The sequence below is a fragment of the Castor canadensis genome, chromosome 6 (genome assembly GCF_047511655.1).
Source record: "Castor canadensis chromosome 6, mCasCan1.hap1v2, whole genome shotgun sequence".
In the NCBI taxonomy this organism is placed as follows: Eukaryota; Metazoa; Chordata; class Mammalia; order Rodentia; family Castoridae; genus Castor; species Castor canadensis.
The window spans coordinates 111,496,475-111,521,626 of NC_133391.1; the positions used below are offsets into that span (position 1 = coordinate 111,496,475).

General features: G+C 39.3%; 1 protein-coding gene across 2 annotated transcripts in view; it reads left to right on the top strand.

Moving 5' to 3' along the window:
• Acot12 (acyl-CoA thioesterase 12) overlaps positions 1-25,152 on the top strand; it is a 44,493-nt gene that overhangs the window by 12,204 nt on the left and 7,137 nt on the right. For both annotated transcript variants that reach the window (XM_020157435.2, XM_074077194.1), the window contains exons 4-11: positions 869-970; positions 4,024-4,159; positions 16,060-16,216; positions 18,288-18,407; positions 19,562-19,712; positions 20,336-20,391; positions 20,655-20,718; positions 21,407-21,490. In XM_020157435.2, the coding sequence (XP_020013024.2) occupies positions 869-970; positions 4,024-4,159; positions 16,060-16,216; positions 18,288-18,407; positions 19,562-19,712; positions 20,336-20,391; positions 20,655-20,718; positions 21,407-21,490 (870 nt within the window). The remainder of the gene's footprint in view (positions 1-868; positions 971-4,023; positions 4,160-16,059; positions 16,217-18,287; positions 18,408-19,561; positions 19,713-20,335; positions 20,392-20,654; positions 20,719-21,406; positions 21,491-25,152) is intronic.

Genomic DNA, 25,152 nt, shown 5'->3' on the forward strand with positions numbered 1-25,152 from the left:
TACCTACTTTTTATGGTGTATGTCTCAGTCAACTGTTCTAGAAGAGTGTTTAGAATTTGTTTTAACTCTCCACAACTGTTGCTTTGTTTTTACTGTTAGATATTTTATTTCCTTTTTTCATTTTCCTGTTTTTCAAAAGTGAAAAGCTGTAGGTGAGGGTTGGTCTCAGGTTGGGAGTAATTGGCTTCCATTTAGTTAATCAACATCTAGTTAGTTTAGGATTCACTATGCAAATACAATTTACATTTTAAGTTAAGTGACTTAGAGTAACTGATAGAGTATTGATTCTTTTTGTACATGATGTACCTGGTAAAGATGTAGAAATGGATGCTCTTCATCATTGATTACACAGTGCTGAGCCCAAGGTTGTCCATAATTCCAAGAAGAATGGACTACTTATCTGACTGAGATATGGGGAAAGTACTTATTAACCAGAATCTAAAGACAAGCTCCTGAGTTTTACCCATAATACCGCAGAAAAGCCTGGGTGTCAGCTTCAGGGTTCTTCATACAGGGGAATCCTTCCCATTACAAAATCCCTACATAGTGTCTCAGCCACTGTCTTACTGCTCCCAAAAATCAAAACAAAGAAATTAGCCTGCAAATACCATGATGCAATTCTGTCCATGATATCATGGTTATAAAATGCCAAGACTAAAGGTCAAAAAGAGTTATGGTTCAGAAAAACGTTATTTGTCCAGTCTTATAAAACATCTTTGAAATTATAGTGTTGCTTAAAATAAATTAAAATGTTGATCTCATTTTAAAACTGAAAGACAGGATTGGCAAAGTACATAACCATATTTTGAAGACTGTAATTGAATCTGTTATCTAAATAACTGACAGGTTTTTTTTTCTTTTCCTTTAGATCAGTATCAAGGTCATAGTACAGGACATGCTCACTGGCATTGAGAAACTTGTTAGTGTGGCTTTCTCAACATTTGTAGCCAAACCAGTCGGAGGAGAAAAGGTAAATTTTCCATGTGAAGAGATATCTCTTCTTTTTAGTCAGGGACATAGTAATAATTGCATCAGAACTATTTCTTCTTATCATGACTTTCACTCTCTCAAGATTTTCTTATTCATCAAGCTTTATAGTAAAGTTATCATTTTGGGGTAATCTCCTAGGATTAAGTAGTATGGTTCTTTGAGAAGAGGATCCTAGAGAAAAGAAGATGTACCCAATGTATGAAAGAAGACAAAGTATTGAGTTTTAAATGATCCACAGGCCATATCAGCCTCAAAAATACTGATTTAGTCCTTTTCTTTTGTGGTTATATAACTCAAAATTGAGTTGAGATAATTTTTTAAAAAGCAGGAGAAATTTAGCAAGTAGTTGCATGTTATGATTTGTACCTGAAGGAAAAATGTCAACTTGCTGAGTTATTGAAGTTGAAAAATAAGCTCTGGGCATCTGGAGTAAAACTCCCTTCCTTAAAAGTGATACTTGGTCCTGATGTGCTGCCCAGCCTCACCCAGTCAAGAGCCAACTCCACTGCACATGTAGACTAATGAAGGTTGTTTCTTTATCATTGCTGTTAGGGTTCCTGGAGTAGGGGTCCCATGAATGAAAGACTAAAGTCTAAGCATTTTAAAATGTAAATCTTGCACTCCAAAGATTGCTTCAGAGGTAGGCACAGTGGCTCCTTCTAGTCCTACTTGGAAACCACAAAAGGTTCACTCTGCCTACCTGCCTGAGTTCTTTCTTAAACAGCCTCCAACTTAGAGCTGGGACAAGCAGTGTTTCCCACCCAACAGAGAATGGCAACAGAGATGCACTTACCAGCTGCTCCTCACTTGGGCTGGGAGGCCCAGAGTTGGGTTAGCCAACAGTGGTTCCTGGTTAATGGGTGACTCCACAGAATTTTGTACCCTGGAGCGCTTCTCTCGCTCTAGGCCCAATATTACAAATGACTCAAGGCAAATTCATATTGTCCATGGGGGCTGCTTTTCAAACTAAAGTTCACATCAGCTAATTGTATTACCCCAAAATGCAGCTTTCTGGGCCATAATGTTAGAGCTACAGAATTAGAATCACTAGTGTGGGAACCTAGAATCTGTACTTTGACAAAACATCCCAGGTATCCTATGTTCATAAAAATCTAAGGCATAAAAATAGGTCTTGCCAACCTTTCTGTTTTCTCTGGAATCTCTCAAAATCTCTAAACTCTTAAGAATGAGAGAATTATGAGGGTGGGTGCAAAGACTCCATATCTGACAGGAAGTTGCACATTGCCATCCCATTCCTTCATATGGAGCATGAGGGCCATTGTTTCCCTCCTCCAGGCTGAGATGTCTCATTCTGAATTTAGGAGCATATGAAATAAGCCTATTATTGTCACACCTCAGTCCTGTCTCTGCTGAGACTGAAGAACTGGCTGCTGAGAGCCTTTCTGGGAAGTCAGCTACCTCAAAGTTCTGCCGTAACTGGCTACATCAGATAACCTTGATTATAAAGCACCTTTCCCCAGACTAATTCATTTTCTAGTTGGTAACCATCTTGTTCAGTAGCATGTCTTGTAGAATGACATGAAAAAGTCATGGTTTGGTTTGAACCAAGAGGACTGCCTGAAAGTCTGTCCAAAGCGAGTTCATTCCAGGATGAAACTGGCAATAATTAAAAGACTTAGTGCAATAGTTGCACAGGGCAGCTCTTTGGGAATATTTGCAGGACTGTGGGCTGTGCTCATGCAGGCTAACTAAAGATGGTGGAGGTGGGACAGCAAAAAAAAGAAGGTACAGGCTACCTTCAGAGAAGATCAGCTTCCAAGTGTTGCTTCCAGGGTCCTTTTTCAGTCACACATGGTGCACTTTATGGGTTAGGAATCACTAAAACAAATGCAATGTGTCTTGGTTTCACAAGAACCAAGGTACAGTTTCCCAACTGGTCTTTTATACTCTGTTGGTCACACAAACAAAACAGGACTATGTAAAGAGTTAAACCAATATAAGCTGTCAATCTATGTGCTCCTGACAAAATTAGACAAGGCAGTCCAGGAAAGCTTTGGACTTTAAGCAATATATTATGAATCACTAGTTTACTTCATCCTTATCTGAGACAAGACTTGAGGTGTCCTGGACCTAAGCCCAGAGCCTCCCAGCCCTCTCACACAGAAGAAGTCCAGACACACAGGCATTTGTGTAGGACCTTGAGCCCTTGGGGTTATTGCATCATAGTCCCAGGCTTCTGGATGGATCTCTGATGAATTGATTCTTTCAGTTTGCTTAGTAGATAAATGTTTTTGCCATGTGATGAAATTTCCAAATTGGGAGTATCTCTTGGTACAAGATAGTTTTTTTCTGGAGTATCTTTATTCCCTCCCTTTCATGTCTTAATTGTGCAAAAGACAGAAAAATTTTTTCCTTCTATTTCCTTTTTTTTAGTGAAAACAATCACAAAATTTATTAGGAGAGGGGTATACTTTCAATAGACTGAACGCAGGTCATCTCTAGAGTGACAACAACTAGAAAAAAATTCTTTTTTCTTTGTGGAACTGAGCTTTGAACTCTGGGCCTACACCTTGAGCCATTCCACCAGCCCTTTTTGTGAAGGGTTTTTTTGAGACAGGGTCTCGCAAACTACTTGCCTAGGCCGAATTCGAACTGCAATTCTCCTGATCTCTGCCTCCTGAGTAGCTAGGATTACAGGCATGAGCCACCAGCCAGAAAAAAATACTTAATAAGAATTCAGAGATGTCATGGTCCTCCTCATTCATAATTTCATAATTTGTAGAATTTCATATTTTGTAGTTCTGTTGAAAAATTATAAAATCAAGAAAAATAAACACTGATGACTTTCAAAACATGTACCTTATCACATGAAGAAATAATTCTCTGCTGATTTTTAAAATTTAAAACTATTTTAAGAAAAAAATGAGCCAGAATATGTTTAATGAGAATATCCATAAATACTGTTTACTTGGGTTACAAAACCATATAAGTTGTAATCATTTGTATTTGCAAAGTTCATGTGTTTTTATAATTTAACAAGACAATGGAAGATAAATATTTTTCTTTCTCTAGATTCGTTTAAAACCAGTCATACTTATAACTGAGCAGGATCATGTAGAATATAATCTGGCTTCAGAGAGAAGAAAAGTTCGATTACAACATGAAGAAACCTTTAACAACTTAATGAAGGAAAGTTGCAAGTTTGAAGGTCAGTAAATGGTTGTATAGGAACTTAAATGGGGTCCTTTCTTTGAGCACACTTATTTTCACCTTACTCTTCAGTTCTAATGATGATAAATATCTTTTCCAGCAAACCCAGGGACTAGAGAGGAAGAGACTGAACAATCAGAATATAATTGGTGACACCTAGGGCCTCTTTAAGTTGAAGGACCTCCAGGGAAGGAGATGGGAAATAAAAGAGTAGGGAGTTAGTTGTCACAAGTGAGCACTTAATGATGGAAGGAGGGATGGTGATCATGCCAGACACTGATGTGTTGCCTCTCAGTTTGCTAAACACATTCTCATCCACGACTTCACATGAGCTATGCACAGTGTCAACAGGGGAGGAAACTGCAGTTCTGAGCAGTGAAGAAACTCCTTTAAGGTTCAATGTCCCCTGGTTCCGACGGAGAGCAAGGACAAGAGGAAGGAAAAGGAAGGCAAGAACGAGTCAGGATAAGAATGAGGAAAGAGAGTGGAGGAAGAATGCATACAAGGCCAGAAGTGAGAAGAAAGCCAGAAGTCCAGGTGGGAGGAGTCTGGAGGCCTTCTTCTGCCTAGAGACACCATCATGGCCTAGAACAACCATACAGAATCCCCCTGTGTGGAAGAGAGGTTTTCAAATGTTTCTACTTTGAAAAACTAGAGTGAGGCCCGCAACGTCAAAGGACAATTTCCCTGGATAGGAAAAACTTGGTCATGCTTTCAGGTTGATTGGGATGATTGACAAGATCATTATTGAGGGAGGGGTTGTTTTTAAGAAAAAGAGATAACTCATGTTAAATGTGTACTAACACTTAAAAACTATTATTTGCTGACCTCTTAAAAAGCAATAGACATTACCGAGTTATATTTATGGAAATGAAAACATTAAATCACAATGCTGAGAAGAATGAGTCTCATTTTGTAAAGATGGTCTTGTTAGCAAAATATATTTTAAATGCATTTTTTCTGAGTAATGAAATGGCTGAACCATGAGAACAAGGTAGTCTAGACAAGCATTAATATAAAACAAAAGGAAAAAATCAGCCAACCCAATCACACTCTATTATCTTCTCATGGCTAAAATCCCAGAAACAAAGTGAAATGACAGAGAGAATCCTTACTTGTGGCCTATCTCTTACTATGTTTAATAAGTAGATATCTAAGAGTATCTTAGGAAGACTCAACAATAAGTAGGTGGAGTTACCCTGGTTTCACTGGCCTTCTTTCTGCATAATTATGTCTATTTCAAAAGTCTTCTGTTGTCATTGAAATTATACTACCTGAGTTTGTAGGAAAAAGTATAAAGAATTCACCAAAGACTTACAAAGACTTCTTTGGTAATGTCAGAAAACTATTCTTTTGAAGTCTGTGTATATATTCATCCAGAGATCCTTCCAAGAATTGCTTCCAACCTCTCCAACTCATCTCTCTCCAAATCACATGTCTCAAGAATTATTCTCTACCTTCTTAACTTGGAAACTCACTGGAGGAGTGGCTGCCACTAGTGAGCTTGGGCTGAGTGAGGGGTTGGTCTGGTGCTTGCTGAGGGAAGTGTACGTGTGCTATGGGTAACGCTACATACTTCACATGGATGGAGGGCTCCTTCCTTCTCAGTAGCAAGAAAGGAACAAAGAACACACCAACTGTTTCACTTCATCTGGTACATGCATATTAAATTCCTATAACAGGCCAGGTATATGCCTGTGAGAAGTAAAAAAGATGAACTAAGCAGTCTTTATTCTTAAAAAATTCATAGTCTCGTACTGGAGACACTTTAGTAGTTACAGAATAATATCAAGAGTATACAGAGAAGTGTAGGCTCCCAGTGCTGTGGAGTCCAGAGGAGATGCCGTTAGTGGGTTCTGGAAAGACACTGGGGGAGGAGCTATGTGAACAAAACAGGAAGGCAAGATAAGCAAGAAACAGGTGAGCAATGACACAGTGGCATAAACCAGCAGGCTGTGAGCTGGGCTCTATAATCTCAAGAATATTACTAAAGAGAAAACTTAAGACGGGAGGAGGCAGGAGATGAAAAAGACAGGACTGTGCCAGGCACACTAAGAAGCTTGGGCTTTCTTCAGTCCCTCATGAGAGCCCCTGGAAAATCTGAATGACATGATTAGGTTTGTACCTAACACAATCACACTGGGTAGAGGGAGGGATACCAGGCAGGAGGTGAGGAATGCTTAACGAGGCAATGATACTGGGCAGAGGGAAGAGGGAAAAAGTTGAAACGTGCAAGAAGTACTATCAACAGAATAGGGCCACTGGTTGGACATGGGGAGATGGGTGAGAAAGAAAAAGTATAGGGGTAACCCATGTTTCTGGATTGAGTAGCTGGTTAATGGTGGCACCAGGAACTGAAATGATGACTGCAAGAGGAAGGGGATGGGTGGTCTGGGTGAGGTGGTTGATGAGTCTGGTTTCAGGCATACTGAGTGTGTCATGCCTATGGGTCATCCAAAAGGAAGAGACCAGGGCTGGGGAGATGAAGATTGAGAGTTTATAGGTAGAAGTTCAAAGAAGATAGTATGTTCATTGCCCAAGGAGAGCTCACAGAGACAGGGTGGAGGCTAAGAATGGCACCCACAGGACACAGACATCTAAGACATGATAAAGGGAGAGGATGAACCTACAGAGAAGTCATGGCGATACAAGGAGAACTGTAGAGAGCTGTGTCATGACTCAAGGAAGTGGTTGCAAGAAGAGATAAGTAGTCAACTATGCTTCAGGAAGTGAAGATTAAAAATTGTGCCCTGGGCTAGGAATAGGGAAGTCATTGGTGACTTTGGCTGGAGTAGGGTTAGAGGAAGCAGAGGCACAGTATGTGAGGTACAGAAGGAGAGACATTCAGATAAGCCTGCATTAGGTAGACGGGTAAAGGGGACAGGGAGCAGCTCACCACAACCAACACGTCACAGTCACAGTTGGATTAAACCCCCTCAGCACTAGGCTGTCATTAAGCAATTTTAGAGCTTAAAGAAGAGCAACCAGCCTTTTCTGTCCCTGACAGCCCACGTCCTTTGTGGTAGATGTAGATGGGGAAGCCTATGGTGACCATCACAGCAATTAGAGCAGCTTGGCTATTTCAGGGTCTCTGCTTTTTTTTTTTGGCAGTACTGTGATTTGAACTTGGGGCCTACACCTTAAGCTACTTCATGAGCCCCCCTTTTTGTGATGGTTTTTTTCAAGATAGGGTCTCTTGAACTATTTGCCCAGCCTGGCTTTGAGCTGTAATCCTCATGATCTCTGCCTCCTGAGTAGCTAGGATTATAGGCGTGTGCTACCATCGCCTGGTGAGTCCCTGCTTTTGAAGGAAACTGAGGCATTGAATTAGATTGTAAAGTGTCATCCAAACCAGCAAGAAGCATCCCACAACAGCACCAGTGCTTGATAGGAACTCTTAGGGTGTTTTCTCTCACTCTTTCCCTCCTTGGGCTCTGGCCTCTGTCCTGTGGGAAGTAGGAATGTTCTATTATCTGTCTCCACACCCCTGAGCCCCCCACATTGGAGAGAGTGGGTACTGCCACTGGCTTACTTACTTGGAACACTGGATCCTGGACCTTGGGCTTCTTCAGTGGTTTTCTTCCTCCTGCAGTCAGGGGTTTCTGGTCAGCACATAGTTGCTTTTTCTTTTCTTATCCCAGTGCTTGCTGTCTATAACCAAGACTTCTGACTTTGTTTTTCTTAGCTAGTGAGGCAAGGTCTATAAAAAAGATTTTTAAAAATTTAAATTTGAAAGATAAAAATTATAAAATGAAAACAATAAAAACATTCATCTAATAGATTTATATCAAGATGAGATGATCAGAACAGTGCAGGGCACACAAAAAACTGCTGCTGTTAACTATTGTTGTTTGAAAGATCTCCATTCAAGAGGAATTAGAGATAAAAGATAAAGATTGTACTTTGAAGAAATTTGGCTGTGAAGATGTGATAGATGGATAGGAAACTTTAGTCAAGGTTCCAGGCGGATCAAGATGATTGATAAAAATCATTCTTGACAGAGAGGTTGGTTATAAGAGAAAGATATTCACATGAAACATGTACTTAAAACATCCAAAAGTTGTTTTTTGTCTTAGGAGGAATTTATGCTGATCTCTGATCTTCAGCCTTTCCACAGAGTGAGTCCAGTGGGAAGGGTTGCTAGGGCTGGTGACTCAAGCCTGCTTTTGCTAGCAGGAGTCAGGTGAACTTGAGGAGTGGTGTTGGCTCTTCCTAATGTACAAGTCAACAGAGTCAGCAGTAATCAGTCTCCACAACATCCACAGTACTTTGAACTACAGACATCTAAATTAATTAATAGCAGGCACATGTTGCCTGCAGTTGACTTAGTTTCAATTTGTTAGAAGATTGGTCAGAACAGATCTATATGTCTGGTTCCATTTAGAATTATAGATTTCTTAAATGCCTCTTGATCATTGGTTTCATTTAATCTAGTCTAAAATGGATTATTCTGCTTTCCTTTAAGCAAAACAACTTTTAACCTAACTCAGTATTTCTTTTAGGAAATTTTACTGACTTCCAAGCCACCAATGGTACCATAAAACTTAAAGGCAATTTCTCTGCAAGAATGTGAGCCCAAGACCGTGACACTTAAAAATGTGATTAAGTGTGTGATTTGTGCCCTCACTGCCCCTTGGATCTACTGGAGGCTGTTTTTGATTGGACAGTATGCTCTAAAGGAAGGTAGCCAGATTGTCTCCATGACTGAACCATGGTTTTAGAGAACCAGGGATCTACTTTGGTTGTCAAATGTAGAAGAGGGCAGTCTTCTTGCAGGTGTTATATGATGGAAATACAATATCGTTAGAATAGTGGGTATGTTGAATCCAGGCCTTGTGCATTCAGAAGAAAAGAGGAGAAGACGAGATGAAGTTTTGTAAAAGCAGGACTTTTAGGGGATGTGCTTCTGTACCATGGGGTCATTGTTTGGAGGCATGGCATATTTAAGACATTTTTGGTTACAATATTTCATCAATAAATCAGACCTTAATTGCACTATCCTAATCAATCCTTTCTGTATATGCAGAACTAAAACAAGAGCTAGAGTGACCTCTATTCAGATCAGAGTTCCTGACCTAATAATGCAGAGCAAATGTAATATTGTCCAAGCAGGATGATGGCACAATACTTTAAAAACATTCAAAATACGAATATTGAACTTGACTACTTGGAGCTTGAAATCTGTTTATTGTAGTTAATCTGAGTCAATCAGTACTGACATAGGATGTTTATAGAACATCATCTGATAAAACTTAAAAAAACAGAGTGGGGCACAGCAGTGAGCACCCATAGTCTTAGCTACTCAGGAGACTGAGGCAGAAGACTCAATCACTTGAGCTCAAGAGTTTGAGGCCAGCCTGGACTACATACTGAGACTCAGTCTAAAAAAAAAAAAAAACAAGAGAGAGAGAAAGAGAAGTTAAAACAGGTTAAGATTTACCTAGGTACGGTGGCTCATGCCTGTAATCCTAGCTACTTGGGAGGCAGAAATTGAGGGGATAGAGGTTGAAGGCCAGGCAAAGAAGCTTGTGAGACTCCATCTCAACTAATGGCTGGGTATGGTCATGCATGTCTGTCATTGCAATTACTGGGAGAAGCACAAACAGGATCACAGTCCAGGTGAGCCCAGGCATAAATCAAGACCCTTTCTCAAAAATAACCAAAGCAAAAAGGGCTGGTGGAGTGGCTCGAGTGGTAGAGTATCTGCCTAGCAAGCATGAGGCCCTGAGTTCAACTCCCAGTACTGAAAAAAAAGAGGGTAAAGCTTTATATGCCTTTTAAAAATCACTTTAGGATGCAATCCAATTTTGATTTCAGCAGTGTTTTGTGGGCTTGATGTCTGGAAAAAAATCTGTAATTTCTGGATAAATATTTACAAACATCTTTGCAAACTCACCTTGAGAGTCATACCAGTAGGAGAAAGCTTTGGAGTACAGAAAGAACAAGAGAACACTCTCGCACTGGCATTTGTTCTCGAACACCTGCAGATGCCAAGGCCACAGTTTGTGGGATAAGCCAGGGGCCCATGCTGTAAACCCCAAAGTGACCCTCCGTGAGTCAACTAGAAAAACACCCCCCCTTCAGAGAAGGGCTTTGGTAGGGATGCTTTTCTGTCTCAGCCTTAGCCTAGGTGTAAAGGGGAAAATGTTTCTCTTACAGAAAGCAGTCCAAGGGCAGATTTGGAGGCGGAGTTCCATGACCTGATTGGGTGGAAAGAGATGACATGAATTTATTTCCCTTATTTTTTTTTTCTTTTATTATTCATATGTGCATACAAGGCTTGGTTCATTTCTTCCCCCTGCCCCCACCCCCTCCCTTACCACCCACTCCGCCCCCTCCCTCTCCCCCCCCCAATACCCAGCAGAAACTATTTTGCCCTTATTTCTAATTTTGTTGTAGAGAGAGTATAAGCAATAATAGGAAGGAACAAGGGGTTTTGCTGGTTGAGATAAGGATAGCTATACAGGGCATTGACTCACATTGATTTCCTGTGCATGTGTGTTACCTCCTAGGTTAATTCTTTTTGACCTAACCTTTTCTCTAGTTCCTGGTCCCCTTTTCCTATTGGCCTCAGTTGCTTTTAAGGTATCTGCTTTAGTTTCTCTGCGTTAAGGGCAACAAATGCTAGCTAGTTTTTTAGGTGTCTTACCTATCCTCACCCCTCCCTTGTGTGCTCTCGCTTTTATCATGTGCTCAAAGTCCAATCCCCTTGTTGTGTTTGCCCTTGATCTAATGTCCACATATGAGGGAGAACATACGATTTTTGGTCTTTTGGGCCAGGCTAACCTCACTCAGAATGATGTTCTCCAATTCCATCCATTTACCAGCGAATGATAACATTTAGTTCTTCTTCATGGCTCCATAAAATTCCATTGTGTATAGATACCACATTTTCTTGATCCATTTGTCAGTGGTGGGGCATCTTGGCTGTTTCCATAACTTGGCTATTGTGAACAGTGCCACAATAAACATGGGAGTACAGGTGCCTCTGGAGTAACCTGTGTCACAGTCTTTTGGGTATATCCCCAAGAGTGGTATTGCTGGATCAAATGGTAGATCAATGTCTAGCTTTTTAAGTAGCCTCCAAATTTTTTTCCAGAGTGGTTTTACTAGTTTACATTCCCACCAACAGTGTAAGAGGGTTCCTTTTCCCTGCATCCTCGCCAACACCTGTTGGTGGTGGTGTTGCTGATGATGGCTATTCTAACAGGGGTGAGGTGGAATCTTAGTGTGGTTTTAATTTGCATTTCCTTTATTGCTAGAGATGGTGAGCATTTTTTCATGTGTTTTTTGGCCATTTGAATTTCTTCTTTTGAGAAAGTTCTGTTTAGTTCACTTGCCCATTTCTTTATTGGTTCATTAGTTTTGGGAGAATTTAGTTTTTTAAGTTCCCTATATATTCTGGTTATCAGTCCTTTGTCTGATGTATAATTGGCAAATATTTTCTCCCACTCTGTGGGTGTTCTCTTCAGTTTAGAGTCCATTTCTTTTGATGAACAGAAGCTTTTTAGTTTTATGATGTCCCATTTATCTATGCTATCTCTTAGTTGCTGTGCTGCTGGGGTTTCGTTGAGAAAGTTCTTACCTATACATACTAACTCCAGAGTATTTCCTACTCTTTCCTGTATCAACTTTAGAGTTTGTGGTCTGATATTAAGATCCTTGATCCATTTTGAGTTAATCTTAGTATAGGGTGATATACATGGATCTAGTTTCAGTTTTTTGCAGACTGCTAACCAGTTTTCCCAGCAGTTTTTGTTGAAGAGGCTGCTATTTCTCCATCGTATATTTTTAGCTCCTTTGTCAAAGACAAGTTGGTTATAGTTGTGTGGCTTCATATCTGGGTCCTCTATTCTGTTCCACTGGTCTTCATGTCTGTTTTTGTGCTAGTACCATGCTGTTTTTATTGTTATTGCTTTGTAATATAGTTTGAAGTCAGGTATTGTGATACCTCCTGCATTGTTCTTTTGAGTATTGCCTTGGCTATTCGTGGCCTCTTGTGTTTCCATATAAATTTAACAGTAGATTTTTCAATCTCTTTAATGAATGTCATTGGAATTTTGATGGGAATTGCATGAAACATGTAGATTACTTTTGGGAGTATCGACATTTTTACTATGTTGATTCTACCAATCCATGAGCATGGGAGATCTCTCCACTTTCTGTAGTCTTCCTCAGTCTCTTTCTTCAGAAGTGTATAGTTTTCCTTGCAGAGGTCTTTCACATCTTTTGTTAGGTTTATACCTAGGTATTTGATTTTTTTTTGAGGCTATTGTAAATGGAATTGTTTTCATGCATTCTTTTTCAGTTTGCTCATTGTTAGTGTATAGAAATGCTAATGATTTTTCTATGTTGATTTTATATCCTGCTACCTTGCTATAGCTATTGATGATGTCTAGAAGCTTCTGAGTAGAGTTTTTTGGGTCTTTAAGGTATAGGATCATGTTGTCTGCAAATAGGGATATTTTGACAGTTTCTTTACCTATTTGTATTCCTTTTATTCCTTCTTCTTGCCTAATTGCTCTGGCTAGGAATTCCAGTACTATGTTGAATAGGAGTGGAGATAGTGGGCATCCTTGTCTGGTTCCTGATTTTAGAGGGAATGGTTTCAGTTTTTCTCCATTAAGTATAATGTTGGCTGTAGGTTTATCATATATAGCTTTTATAATGTTGAGGTACTTTCCTTCTATTCCTAGTTTTCTTAGAGCTTTTATCATGAAATGATGTTGGATCTTATCAAAGGCTTTTTCTGCATCTATTGAGATGATCAAGTGGTTTTTGTCTTTGCTTCTGTTAATGTGGTTTATTACATTTATTGATTTTCATATGTTGAACCACCCCTGCACAGATGACATGAATTTTAATGTAAAGTGTACTGTGTTCTAATTTTAAAGAATTAAAATCCTCTGTGGAGAAAAAACCTTTAAACCCCTCTTTGAAGAGTCTGCACAGATAATATCCAAGTGATATGGGCTCCAAGCCAAAAATCACAACAGACAGAAATCTCTAAAGGCACTAAGATTGAGAAGACCCACAAAGTCTGAAGGAGGCCCACAAAGACATAGACATTCAATTTATTATATAAAGAATATGTAAAAAATGTTGCTGTATTTTAAGAAATATAATGGGCTGGGTGTAGCTCAATGGGAGAGCTCTTTTCTAGCATGCTTGAGGCTGTGGGTTCAATCCCCAGCACTGCAAATAAATAAATAAGAAATAAAAAGTGTCCAAGAGCTGGGTCTGGGTTGCTCACACCTGTCAACCTAGTTACTCAGGAAGTAGAGATCAGGATAATCCAGGTTTCAAGCCAACTGGGGCAAATAGTCCCTGAGACTCTGTCTCAAAAATATCCAAAACAAGATAGGATTGGCAGTGTCTCAAGTAGTAGAGTGCCTGCCTAGAAAACATGAAGCCCTGAGTTCAAGCCCCAGTACTGCCAAAATTTTTTCTAAAAAGGTGTCAAAGAATAGTGACCTAGAAGGTTTGACAAATAAACAAAGAGAATTTCTATTAAAAATCTATAATAATTTAGCTACTTGGGAGGCTGAGATTGGGAGGACCACAGATCCAGATCAACCCAGGAAAAAAAAGTTTATGAGATCCCTTTTCAATGGAAAAATGCTGGGCTTGATGGCATGTACCAGCCATCCTGGTGACAGAGGAGAAGCTTAAAATAGGAGGATTGTGGTCCAGGAGGCCAGGGCAAAAAGTGAGTCTTTATCTCCAAAATAACCAGAGTAAAAAGGCTTGGAAGCATGGCTCAAGCAGTAGGACCATGTTTCAGAACCACAAAGCCCTGAGTAACACCTCCCCCAAAATATGTATAATTTAAAAGTTAATCTCAATGAATGGATTAAATATTAGGTAAGACAGTGGGCTGAAAACTAGATCTGAAGAAGATATGCAAAGAAGTAGAAAATATGTAAGAGAGGTCAAGGGACAGTGAATGGAGTGGCACTGAGCACTCATCTACCTTGAGTTCCAGAAGTGAGAGAGAGAGATGGTATTTGAGGGAAATGACAGAGAGATACATTTCATTAAGAGATAACAAGAATGTTTAATATACACATGGAAAGATGCTGGACCTCATTAGTAATCAGTGAAATGGAAATTGTAAGCAACATGAGATACCATTTCACATCCACTAAATTGGAAAAAAATGAGTGTCTGACAGTATTGTTTAAGTAAAAAAGGGTAGCAGTGGAGTCTCTCATAAACAGCAGACAGATGTGTGAGGCAGTACAGTCATTGCATTTCCTAAAAATATTCTATAGAGAGTAAGGACCATGATATAAAATGAATCAACAGAATTAAGTTCACTTACTAACAAATATCTATGGAGCACCTCTATGAAGAATTAGAATATAAAATTCTTCATCCCTGCACCTAAGAACTTAGGATCTTGAGGGTCAGATACTGAAGCATAAAAAGAAAGAAGGATTCTTGTAAGAGCTCATCATGGTGGGATATAGCCGTGACAGTCAGGGAAGGCTTCCCTGAGGAAGCCATCACCAAGATAAACCAAGACAGAAGAGGAGTGAAGTGGAATAGAGTACTGGAGGTGGTCAGGGGCTTGCTTCATAGTAGATATGTGCAGATGCCCTGGTGTTTAAGACAATTTTCTTAGAAGACACTGAAAAAGTTCAGTGTGGTTGGAACAAAGTGGAGGTGACAGGGCTTGGGGAACAGGGTGGAGAAAACATGTTGGGAAAGTTTGGTGGCCATCAAACCAGCTGTGGCTTGAAACTGCCACAGGATAAAGGCCTTTTAAGCCCCAGGAAGGATTTGGGATTTCATATTAAAACAATGACATGTTTTAAGCAGGGAACTGAAATGATCAATGAAAAGAAGGGCATAAAAATGAAAGAAACAGATCATCAACTAATTATGAATGTAAACATTCCATTGGGAAGTGGAGTTAAAGATCTCTGTTACCTTACTCCTTGGTCACCTAGATGGGACTGCTCTAAGAGTGGCTGGATCCGTGTTAACAACAGCTGGGTGTATGTATACATGCACTTACACTGCCAGCTCAACTCTGCCTGGGACAGTCCTACCAGGATGGTCCCCAGGATGTGTTAATCCTCCCCTCCTCCCCTACAATAGCAAGTGAGGTTTATGACTAGCTGATGATTCACTGGGTGATGCTGGAAGCATAATTGAATACATTTTCCTGTTTTGTCGCCAGAGTAAATCATTTCTCCATTGTTGAGAGTAAAAACCAATTTGTCAGTAAATGAAGCAGATATGATTCAAAAGCGGAAGGACATCCAGAAGTACAGCAGAGTGGCTTTTCTGCAGTGCCTGCATTCTTCACAAAACAGTTTTCTCCGAAGGCCACATGCCCACTCTGAAGTTCACGGTGCTCCAGATTCACAGTGTCTGTGGCCATTCATAGCTCAGATTCCTTTATTTTTTAATGACTTTATTGAAGTATAATTGATACACAATAAATGGCCCATATTTAAAGCATGCAACTTGAAAAGTTTTTGACATAGTATAAACCTGCAAAACCATCACCACAATCAAAATAATGAAGTATTCATCACCCCCCAAATTTCTGCCATTCCCTGCCCCGCCCTTCCCCCACCCCCAAACAAGCTCCAGTTTAAATGGAACTACTACGCTAATCACAATTCTGGTGGATTTTTAGATAGACTGGGATTCCGTTTCCAAAAGGCCCTTTTTGATGTGTTATTTTAACCCAACTCACTGTAAATAGTCACCTTTCAAATGAAAGCTACTCTGCAGAATCTTTTTACTTTCTCAGTTTTAAGCTTTTGAGAACAGTATCCTTTTCATAAAAGTTCCAGAGTTGAGTTTGCTGCTGGGAAGGAAAAGCTGCAACCCAGGTCCTAGAGTTCACTCCACCAATCTCTGCTGTTTTACACCTTGCAGATCCCACTTGTAATGGAGAGGAAGGAGCTGTCATCACCAAGGGCACCTCTGTTCAGAGCATTGAACTTGTCCTCCCGCCGCATGCAAACCATCATGGAAACACATTTGGTGGTCAGATTATGGCTTGGATGGAGACGGTGGCTACTATTTCTGCAAGGTTCTTGGTTTTGACCTTTGGCGTGTGATTTTGGAACCAGTGGGAAGAACGTTAAGAAAAAGCTAAGATCTAGTTATTGGGCTAGTCAAGGAGTCAAGGAAAGAAATGAGGGAAATATTGCCTCTTATCCAAGAGGGGAAATTGTAAATCATTTACTTGTTTACCATAGGATTAATCAATCTATCCTTTTGTGTAAAGGTGAATTTTAAATTCTTGGCTCAAAAATAAAACTGAAATGAGTTCAATACTTTATTCTGAATTATGGGTATTGATCTTGCAACACTGCAACTCATTGCAATGAAAAGTTTATGACCAAACAGATGCAGAATAAAAATGGAAATTAAACTAGACACTTAGTTTAGTCACAAAACTTCTAAAACGAAATTTGTAATTAGCTTTGACTTTTGAAGGTGCTGGTTAAAATCATTATGCCCAAAGAATTAGCTGCAAAATAAGACGAGAGAGAGAGAAGTGTGGAACAGTACTTTAGTTGGGCGCTGATAACTCACGCCTGTAATCCTAGCTGCCCAGGAGGCAGATCGCAGGAGGATCAAGGTTTGAAGCAGCCCAGGCAAATAGTTTCAATGTGAGTCAACTCCCTGTATAGCTATCCTTATCTCAACCAGCAAAAACCCTTGTTCCTTCCTGTTATTGCTTATACTCTCTCTACAACAAAATTAGAAATAAGGGCAAAATAGTTTCTGCTGGGTATTGAGGGGGTGGGGGGGAGAGGGAGGGGGCGGAGTGGGTGGTAAGGGAGGGGGTGGGGGCAGGGGGGAGAAATGACCCAAGCCTTGTAAGCACATATGAATAATAAAAGAAAAAAAATCTTCAAAAAAAAAAAACAAAACAAAAAAATAGTTTGCAAGACACTATCTCGAAAAAAACCTTTGCAGAAAAGGGCTGGTGGAGTGGCTCAAGGTGTAGGCCCTGAGTTCAAGCCTTAAATATTCAAAGACTATTTTAAAATTCTACTCAATTTTTAAAAGGTTATTTTATTCTTAACTATGTAGGTAGTTGAATCATTTCAAGGAACATTGTATACAATGAAAATGCAAATGAATGGAAACAGCCTTTCTGACAATTTCTGTAATCACTGAAAATTAAGGTTTTTGTTTTTCCCAAATTAAAAGAACTTCGTTATTAGAGGTGTGACTTAAGGCATAGAGCACCTGCTTTGAAGGATGAATCTGTAAGTTCAAACCCCAGTTTCCCCAAAGAACTTCATTATGAATACACTTATAGTTACTACTACAGTTAGAAACCTGTAATTATCCTTTTTAAAAATTATGCACAAATAATAGAGCTTGTTTTAAAAATGAAATTGTCATTCTTAACGACAGTAAGGCATTTGAACTTGAACATGTTCTATTGTAAAGGCTTACAATACAATTAATGGCGGTGGAATCTGTTCCTTTAGTGTTAGCACAGTCCATAAGAGTAACTGAATGACTACAGTAAGAATCTAAAATGTAAAAAATTATGGAAGTAACATCTGAAATTAAATATTCTTTGTAACTATTTCAAAGTCCATAAATACAAAAGTTGTAAAATATGTATTGTGTAGAATTTCAGGTTTTGTGCAGTAATCCAAGTAATCTTTCTATGGGGTAAATCTTTTGCCTTTTGTGGATGAATTCAGTTAACTGTGAATTTAAGGAATGGAGCTGGTACGAATGGCACCAACTGACAGATTTCAATTGTGCCCCACTCTAAGAAGTGGCATGTCACCACTTCTTGGGACGGCAGCCATGAGCTGTCAAGACACATATGATCCTCAAATGAGAACAAAAATGGAACAAAAGCTTGCTCCATAAAGAACAAGCCAAAAGTGGAAGCACCAACATCCTGGTAAAGTCTCCACTGCCTGGGGACATGGTATTTCCCCAAATATGTGCAGGTCACATACAGAACCACTCTCAATGCATACAATCTACTGAAGCCAAAGAGTTGTTTATTTAGAAAACAGGTTGAGTCTTTGTCTATTACAACTGTTCAATGAATCAGAAATTCATGAACACACTTTGGAGAATGATCATTTCCTTCTCTCTTCTTCCCTGTGTTTCCTCAGCCGCCTGTGTCCGGTGCACCCCTTTCTGAAGTCTGTGGATATGTTTAAGTTCCGGGGACCATCTACAGTTGGTGACCGTCTTGTCTTCAGTGCCACTGTCAACAATACCTTTCAGACCAAGTAAAGCATGCTCTATGAGCCAGCTCTTAACTTGCATTTAGAAATTTTTTAGTTCAATCTGGAGGTGAATGTAAGGATTATTTAAAAATAGTCAAGTTCCTTTTAATATTTTGTTAACTTCACTAGATCCGTGACACACATTTTAGCCCTATAGTTTTGCTTGGGGCCTCCTCACACTGAACCAATTGTGATGTGTTGGGATTTTGTTCCTTTCAGACAAAAAGACATCCAAGAATTGCCTTATTGCCAGTGCTCACTTTTCTAAAAAGTCTATAGTAAGATTTATGCATAATTCTGGTAGCTGAAATTAAAATAATCTCCTCTTTAAAAAAGGAAGAAAAATAGCTGTATATGTACATCTAGCCACTTAACTGTCCTTTGTACAAAACCTTGGACTGCTTGAGGGTGTGTCACAGAGACTCTGAGCCAGTTAATCCTTTCAACTGACTTAGGGTAATGACTAAGGATTGTAGTACTAAAATATTAGAAATTGATTTTACTTTGTATGTTTTGAAGGATGATTTTAGAGTGGTAAAGGGTGTGGCAGCTGACCTAGGATAGTTCTCATTTATACCTGTTATCTTAATGTAATTATGAATTATCCCTTTCAGTCTCCAAAATGTTCCAATGGCCATATGGTCAACCATCATAATGGACCTGATATTTACCCATGAGTCCAAACTACTTCCCAGTTATTTTTATTATTCTCAATATATAATGAAAAGATTTCACTTATTATTTTTTGTTTTTAAATATAAAAAAGTATACCTATATTTCCTGTCTAATTTTAGTATTTGAGGCCCTTGAGTTATAGAACTATTGTTTTTAGGGAAGCAAACTTGACTTTGGCACAGTTTAATGTCTTTTTCCTTTTACCGAAATAGGTTCCTGAATGTATATTTGTATAAAGTCTCAAGTGGTCTTTCTCCCACTTGAAAATGGGAAAGTAAAGTAGGAATGTTCTTAGGGGTGTCACCAACCAATTCCATGACCTGAGAATGTATTTTAATAGTTGTGCAGATTGTGGATGACAGAGAAGGACAGCTAAGGCCCTCATTCTGTTGTTACTTGGAGGAGGTGGTGTTGACTGGCAAAGGAAGCCAACTGTGCCACCATGCTGTTTGCTGACTGTCCTGCATCATCTATCCTTGCAGTGTTGAAGTCGGAGTGCGCGTGGAGGCCTTTGACTGTCGGGAGTGGGCTGAGGGCCGAGGCCGTCACATCAACAGCGCGTTTCTCATTTATAATGCTGTTGATGATCGGGAAGAACTCATCACCTTTCCCAGAGTCAAACCCATTTCGAAGGTCAGTTATTACCACGTGAGCTTCAATAATTAGACCTGTGTGTACAGAGCTCCACTCAGATTTTCTTCCCACCATTCACAACTGCCATGACTCTTCCCTTTGCTTTTTTTCCTTTCTGCCTGACAAAGTAAAATGGGTTTTTTCTTTTTCTCTCTCTCCCCTCTCAAATCACTCTGATGATTTGTTGAAATGATGAAGATTCTGGACACCTCACCTCTATTCGGCCACACACTGATGTGGACATCATATGACCTTCTGCGTCCCCTTCCTAAGTCTTCTCTGTCCATCTTTACATCCAGTTCTGAATGCTGTGCCATTCATCACAACTGTATCTTTTCCTCTTCCAGGAGTTGCCTTATTAGCAATGCTTGCCTTTTCTAAAAATCCCATAGTGAGATATATGCATAAGTCTGGTAACAAATTAAAATAATCTCTACTTTAAAAAAGAAATGAAAATAGCTATAAAGGTCTCACATCTATCCATGCAACTACCCTTTGTGGATTCAACATGGAGGCTTACACTCTGGCCAGTCAATCTTTCAGCTGACTTAAGGAAAGGATGCTTAAGGATTGTAGCACTAAAATATTAGAAATTGATCGATTGTACTTTGTATTTTTTAAAGGATGATTTTCGACGGTATCAGGGAGCTATTGCACGCAAGAGAATTTGCCTAGGCAGGTAAGATTTTATGGACTCTCTTCTTACCTGAAAAATTACATATCAAAGAGCCTCTGTGTGGGTCTCTGCTCCTACACTGCACTAAAGGAGAAGGTCTGATGATTCCTGAAGGCTGACTATTGACTTGTGAAAATGGTTCTTCCTGATTTTTCTACCTGTAAGAGCAGCTCTTTAAAACTGCTGAATTCAGCTCAAGAAAGTGTCATGGTTACTGTTAAGTGCTAAATGCAAGGAAGAAAATTGTTACTTCTCATTTTTTCCAGGAAATATGTTATTTCCCACAAAGAAGAGGCTCCACTGTGTGTATACTGGGATACAAGCAAGCAGGTGACAGTTTTATGATTTGGAGTTCTTCATATAGAGATCACAACATTGATCACAAAAGTGGAAATCTCCTTGTTTAACAGATTCAGGTTGTACCTATACAGCTTATATGAAAAGGTGAATTATATCAACTCAACATTTCAAAATGAAACAAAACCAATGTATCATAACTGGTTACCTACCAGTCACTTCACTGCCTTGTTTGACTTTGGTAAATGTTCCCTAACTATAAACTCAGGATGCCCATCCGTCAGCTGTGTTTAAACAGTATAGAACCTTGTAATCTGGTGTCTTATAATTTGTGCTGAATGACATGTCTATGTACTTGAATGTTTTAGACAACAAAATGGTAGTCATTTGAATGTTTTTGAACATAAAATATAAAGGAAAACCCAAGTTCACTCTTACACATTGGTTGTAAGCCATAACCAATGACATGAAAGTTAATCTATTTGCTCAGGATAACAATTAAAATGATACTAACTTGGTAAACATACCTTGTCTGAATTCTAAATTAAAAGTTTGAAACAGAATATATATATTAGCTATAGCTTAGTTCTAAGCTCAACATTAACTTTGTCTCAACATATACCTTCTAGAACCGTGCCCATTTTCTGAGCAGGGAATATTTACTCCTATATATATGTACATATGTATTGAAGACACAGCCATTAAAATATTTGTATTTTAGGCATCCCTGAGTAATGACAATGTGGAGGCTCTCAAAAATCTGGCGGCCAAAAGTGGTTGGGAGATTACCAGTGCTTTGGAAAAGGTAGGAGGCGTCCAGGTGTTTGCATCACCACTGCTCCTCACAAATGAAAGTTAGCATGGTGGTAGTGGCTCTGTTGCTCCCACTGTTGCTTTGAAGAAGATAAAAAGTCTTGTGAGAAAACTTTCCAAGAGGTAAGCATCCTTCCAGCTCTGTCTCTCAACGCTGGTTGATTTGGAGTTCTGCAATATGCCCCCACACTCCTGCCTCCGAGCTGAGGTTCCACATCCCACCTCTCCCTCTATCCTCCACACCTCCACCTACCCAAATCCGAGAATCCTCCAGAAGCAGGACAAACGTTTCTCCACAAAGTCACTCCCAACTTAATGAACTTCTTCCTCTAGCAGCAACTTTGCTCATGACGTCTTTCAAACTAATTTGTTAATTAATTCTGTGCTAGCTTGTGATATTTCTGTCCACAGTTACTACTCACTAATTGATATTTAAGCCTTAGCAACTTACCTTTTTACATGGCTTTCTTTCCCTGAATAGATTATAAACATTTGAAGAAAGAAGCCTTAGCTTGATTTCTTCATATCTCTCCTAGCAACTTCTATCAAATTTAAATGAACATATATCATTTGGATTTTAATTGTAGCTAACTTCAGAGGATTAATAGGACTGTCTTGGAAGCTGATGCCCACACTAACTAGACCTTGTAAGTTCTCTGAGGGATATTTTTCTCCCTATTATAGTCCAAGACCATGGGAGTGGCTCAGTAATGCCAGCTCTTGGGCTGGGTTCACGTTTCAGAATGCACTGCTCTTAAATCATCAGTAAAGCCGTACCGTGATAGGGATGACCGTGTATCCTGATCTTCCTGGGACAGTCTTGATATTCCTGCTGTCCCATCATAATTATTTTCATCCATTTTTTTACTGTTGTGCTGGGGTACATTGTGGCATTTATAAAAGTTCTTACAACAACTGTGCCTCACACAGTCCAGTTTGGATGATAGATCACAAAGTTACCTAAGCCTGAAATCTAAGTAAATTCAGAGGCTACTTCCTTGATTCTTTTCTGTCTTTGACCTGCTCTGAGTGTTCCATTTTTTGGTTGTTTGTTTTTGTTATTTCTTTGTCTTCACTATTGAATCCTTTCAGGGTCCTCCTTACTCCCTTTGGATACAGTTAAGAGTTCCATCTTCGCAGTGATGCAGAAACACAGGTTTAATATAACTAAAATATTGGTTTCTCTTTATCTCTCATACAAGATGTGTCAATACCATTTTCTTTCCTGATATGAAATCTGTTTCCTACATTGTTGCTGGCATCCAAGCATTCTGAGTAGCACTGGAAAGCCCAAAGTCATGTCTGGAATGAAGCAAAAGAACACATTTAGGGAAGTTGCATAATATATTAAAACTCCAGTGCCTTGGGAAGTTGTGGCCAGACACAAGCCCAAAATAATAAACTGGCTTGTGTTGGAGGAAACCTATCAGTGATTAATTCTTAACTTATATACTTGCTAGAGGATAATGTATTATTAAAAAAAAATTCTTGTATTATCTTTATTGAAATTGAATCCCTCCTTTTAAAGATTACATTTATGACAAAAATCTAGTAATATTTTTCTCTCTGAGATATCCTCTTAGTCTCTCCCACTTTTTGTAACTTTTGTATTCTTGATTTTAAAATACAGCTCTCTTATTTTCTTCTGTAACCTTTTAGTGAATAATTCTCATACCACTATTGTCTGTTAGGAATCATACTTATTTCAGGTTTTAAAATTGACCCTTAGTTTTGATATAGTTAGATGTAAAAGTTTGTTTTTGTCTAATGAAATTTGACAATACTAAGGCTTTAACACATATTTCATTTCCCATGTACAATGGTGCAACTAATTATATTAGCAACAATAGAGGCAAAAGGTGTATTTTGAAACAGCATGCATGTACATGAACTTGCTAAAGACTAGTTATGAGGTATTTATAAACAAGTGAGAGATTGTAGTATTTAAAGGCCATCTCTTAGGCAATTCAAAGTAAAGGAAGACAGTTAGAAAGACCGTCCAAGAGGGGATAAGTTGTATCTCTTGGAAGATAACGCCAAGTGTAGGTCGCTGGAGGGCAAGACAGGCATTCTAGGCAGTGGGTAGCTTGAGCTGAGTCTTCCCAGTGGAAATTATCACAAATAAGAGACTGAGAGACAGGAACAGCTAAAAATGTGCTATAAATATTATGGTAAAAGCCAGAATGACATGGACCTGAAAACCTCTACCCAGGACTGAACAGGGAACAGATCAGAGAAGAGTTATTCTCACTGAAGCTTGGGAGAATGGCTGGGCCCAATACTAACCTGTTAGCTGCAGTGGTAATTCCCAGATACCCACAAGAAAAATCAGGGATCCCTGTAAGCTTCTACGGAAATTCCTTCCCACAATGTAATCTCAATAACATTTGTTAACAAATGGTATAAAACTGCTAATTTTTTTAGTTATTTCCTCTTAATTATAAAAGGGTAACATCACCACCTAAATCCAAACAGAATCTTACTAGATGAAAATCAGCATCACTAATAAAATATACACAAGCTAGCTTTGGCAAATTTTGAGCCTACTTAAACTTCATTTCATAGAATAAATTCTCCAGGAGATTATTCTCACAAGAGAATGTTTGAGTTGATTATGAATGGAATGGAACTTCTATTCTCGTGAGCATGAAGGGGAAGCCATTTTCTTGGAGAATTGCTTTGGTGAATTTTTTCATTAAGCAAAAGCTGCCTTTCCCTAGGGAGGTTTATTACTGCCTTTCCTTGTCTGCTTTGTATCCAGGTTGATGATCCAGGTAGCAGGGCAATGAGAAGGACTTTGAGTTACCTTCTTCTTCTAGGGGAAGGAATTAAAATCTCATTCCCTGGAATGCTTCCTGGAATTACATGTCAGTGAGCCCTGTGAAGGCAAAAGATAATGGTAGCTACATAGCTTGCTTTGGCTTCAGTAGATGAAGTAGCAGCTTGTGTCTGCAATTTGGAGAGCAGCTACCTAGAAAAGTGCTATATTGGTTGGTTGTGTGGCTCACAGCTATCATCCCAGCTACTTGGGAAGCAGAGATAGGAGGATCATGATTTGAGGCCAGGCCAAGCAAAAAATGTTATCGAGACCCTCTCTTTTAACCAGGTGTGATGGTTCACATCTGTAATGCCAGTTATATGGGAAGTAGAGGTAGGAGGATTGCAATCTGAGACTGCCCTGAGCAAAGAGCACAAGACCTTATCTGAAAAATAACTAAAGATAAAAGAGCTGGGGGCATGGATCAAGTGGAAGAACACATGCTTAGCTAGCACAAGGCCTTCAGATGAGAGAGAGAGAGAGAGACAGAGAGAAGAAGAAGAAGAAGAAAGAAGAAGAAGAAGAAGAAGAAGAAGAAGAAGAAGAAGAAGAAGAAGAAGAAGAAGAAAGAAGAAGAAGAAGAAGAAGAAGAAAAGTGCTGTGTTAATTTCTGAGGGTCACCATAACAAATTACCACTCACTGGTTCACTCAAGCAATAAATTCTATTGTCCCTCAGTTCTGAGAGCTGGTAGTTTGAGATCAAGGTGTCAGCAGCAGGTTGGTACCTTCTAATTCTTCTTCTTCTTCTTTTTTTTAATGGTAATGGGCTTTGAACTGAGGGCCTCACACTTGCTAGGCAGGTGCTCTACCACTTGAGCCACTCCGTGCCAGTCCA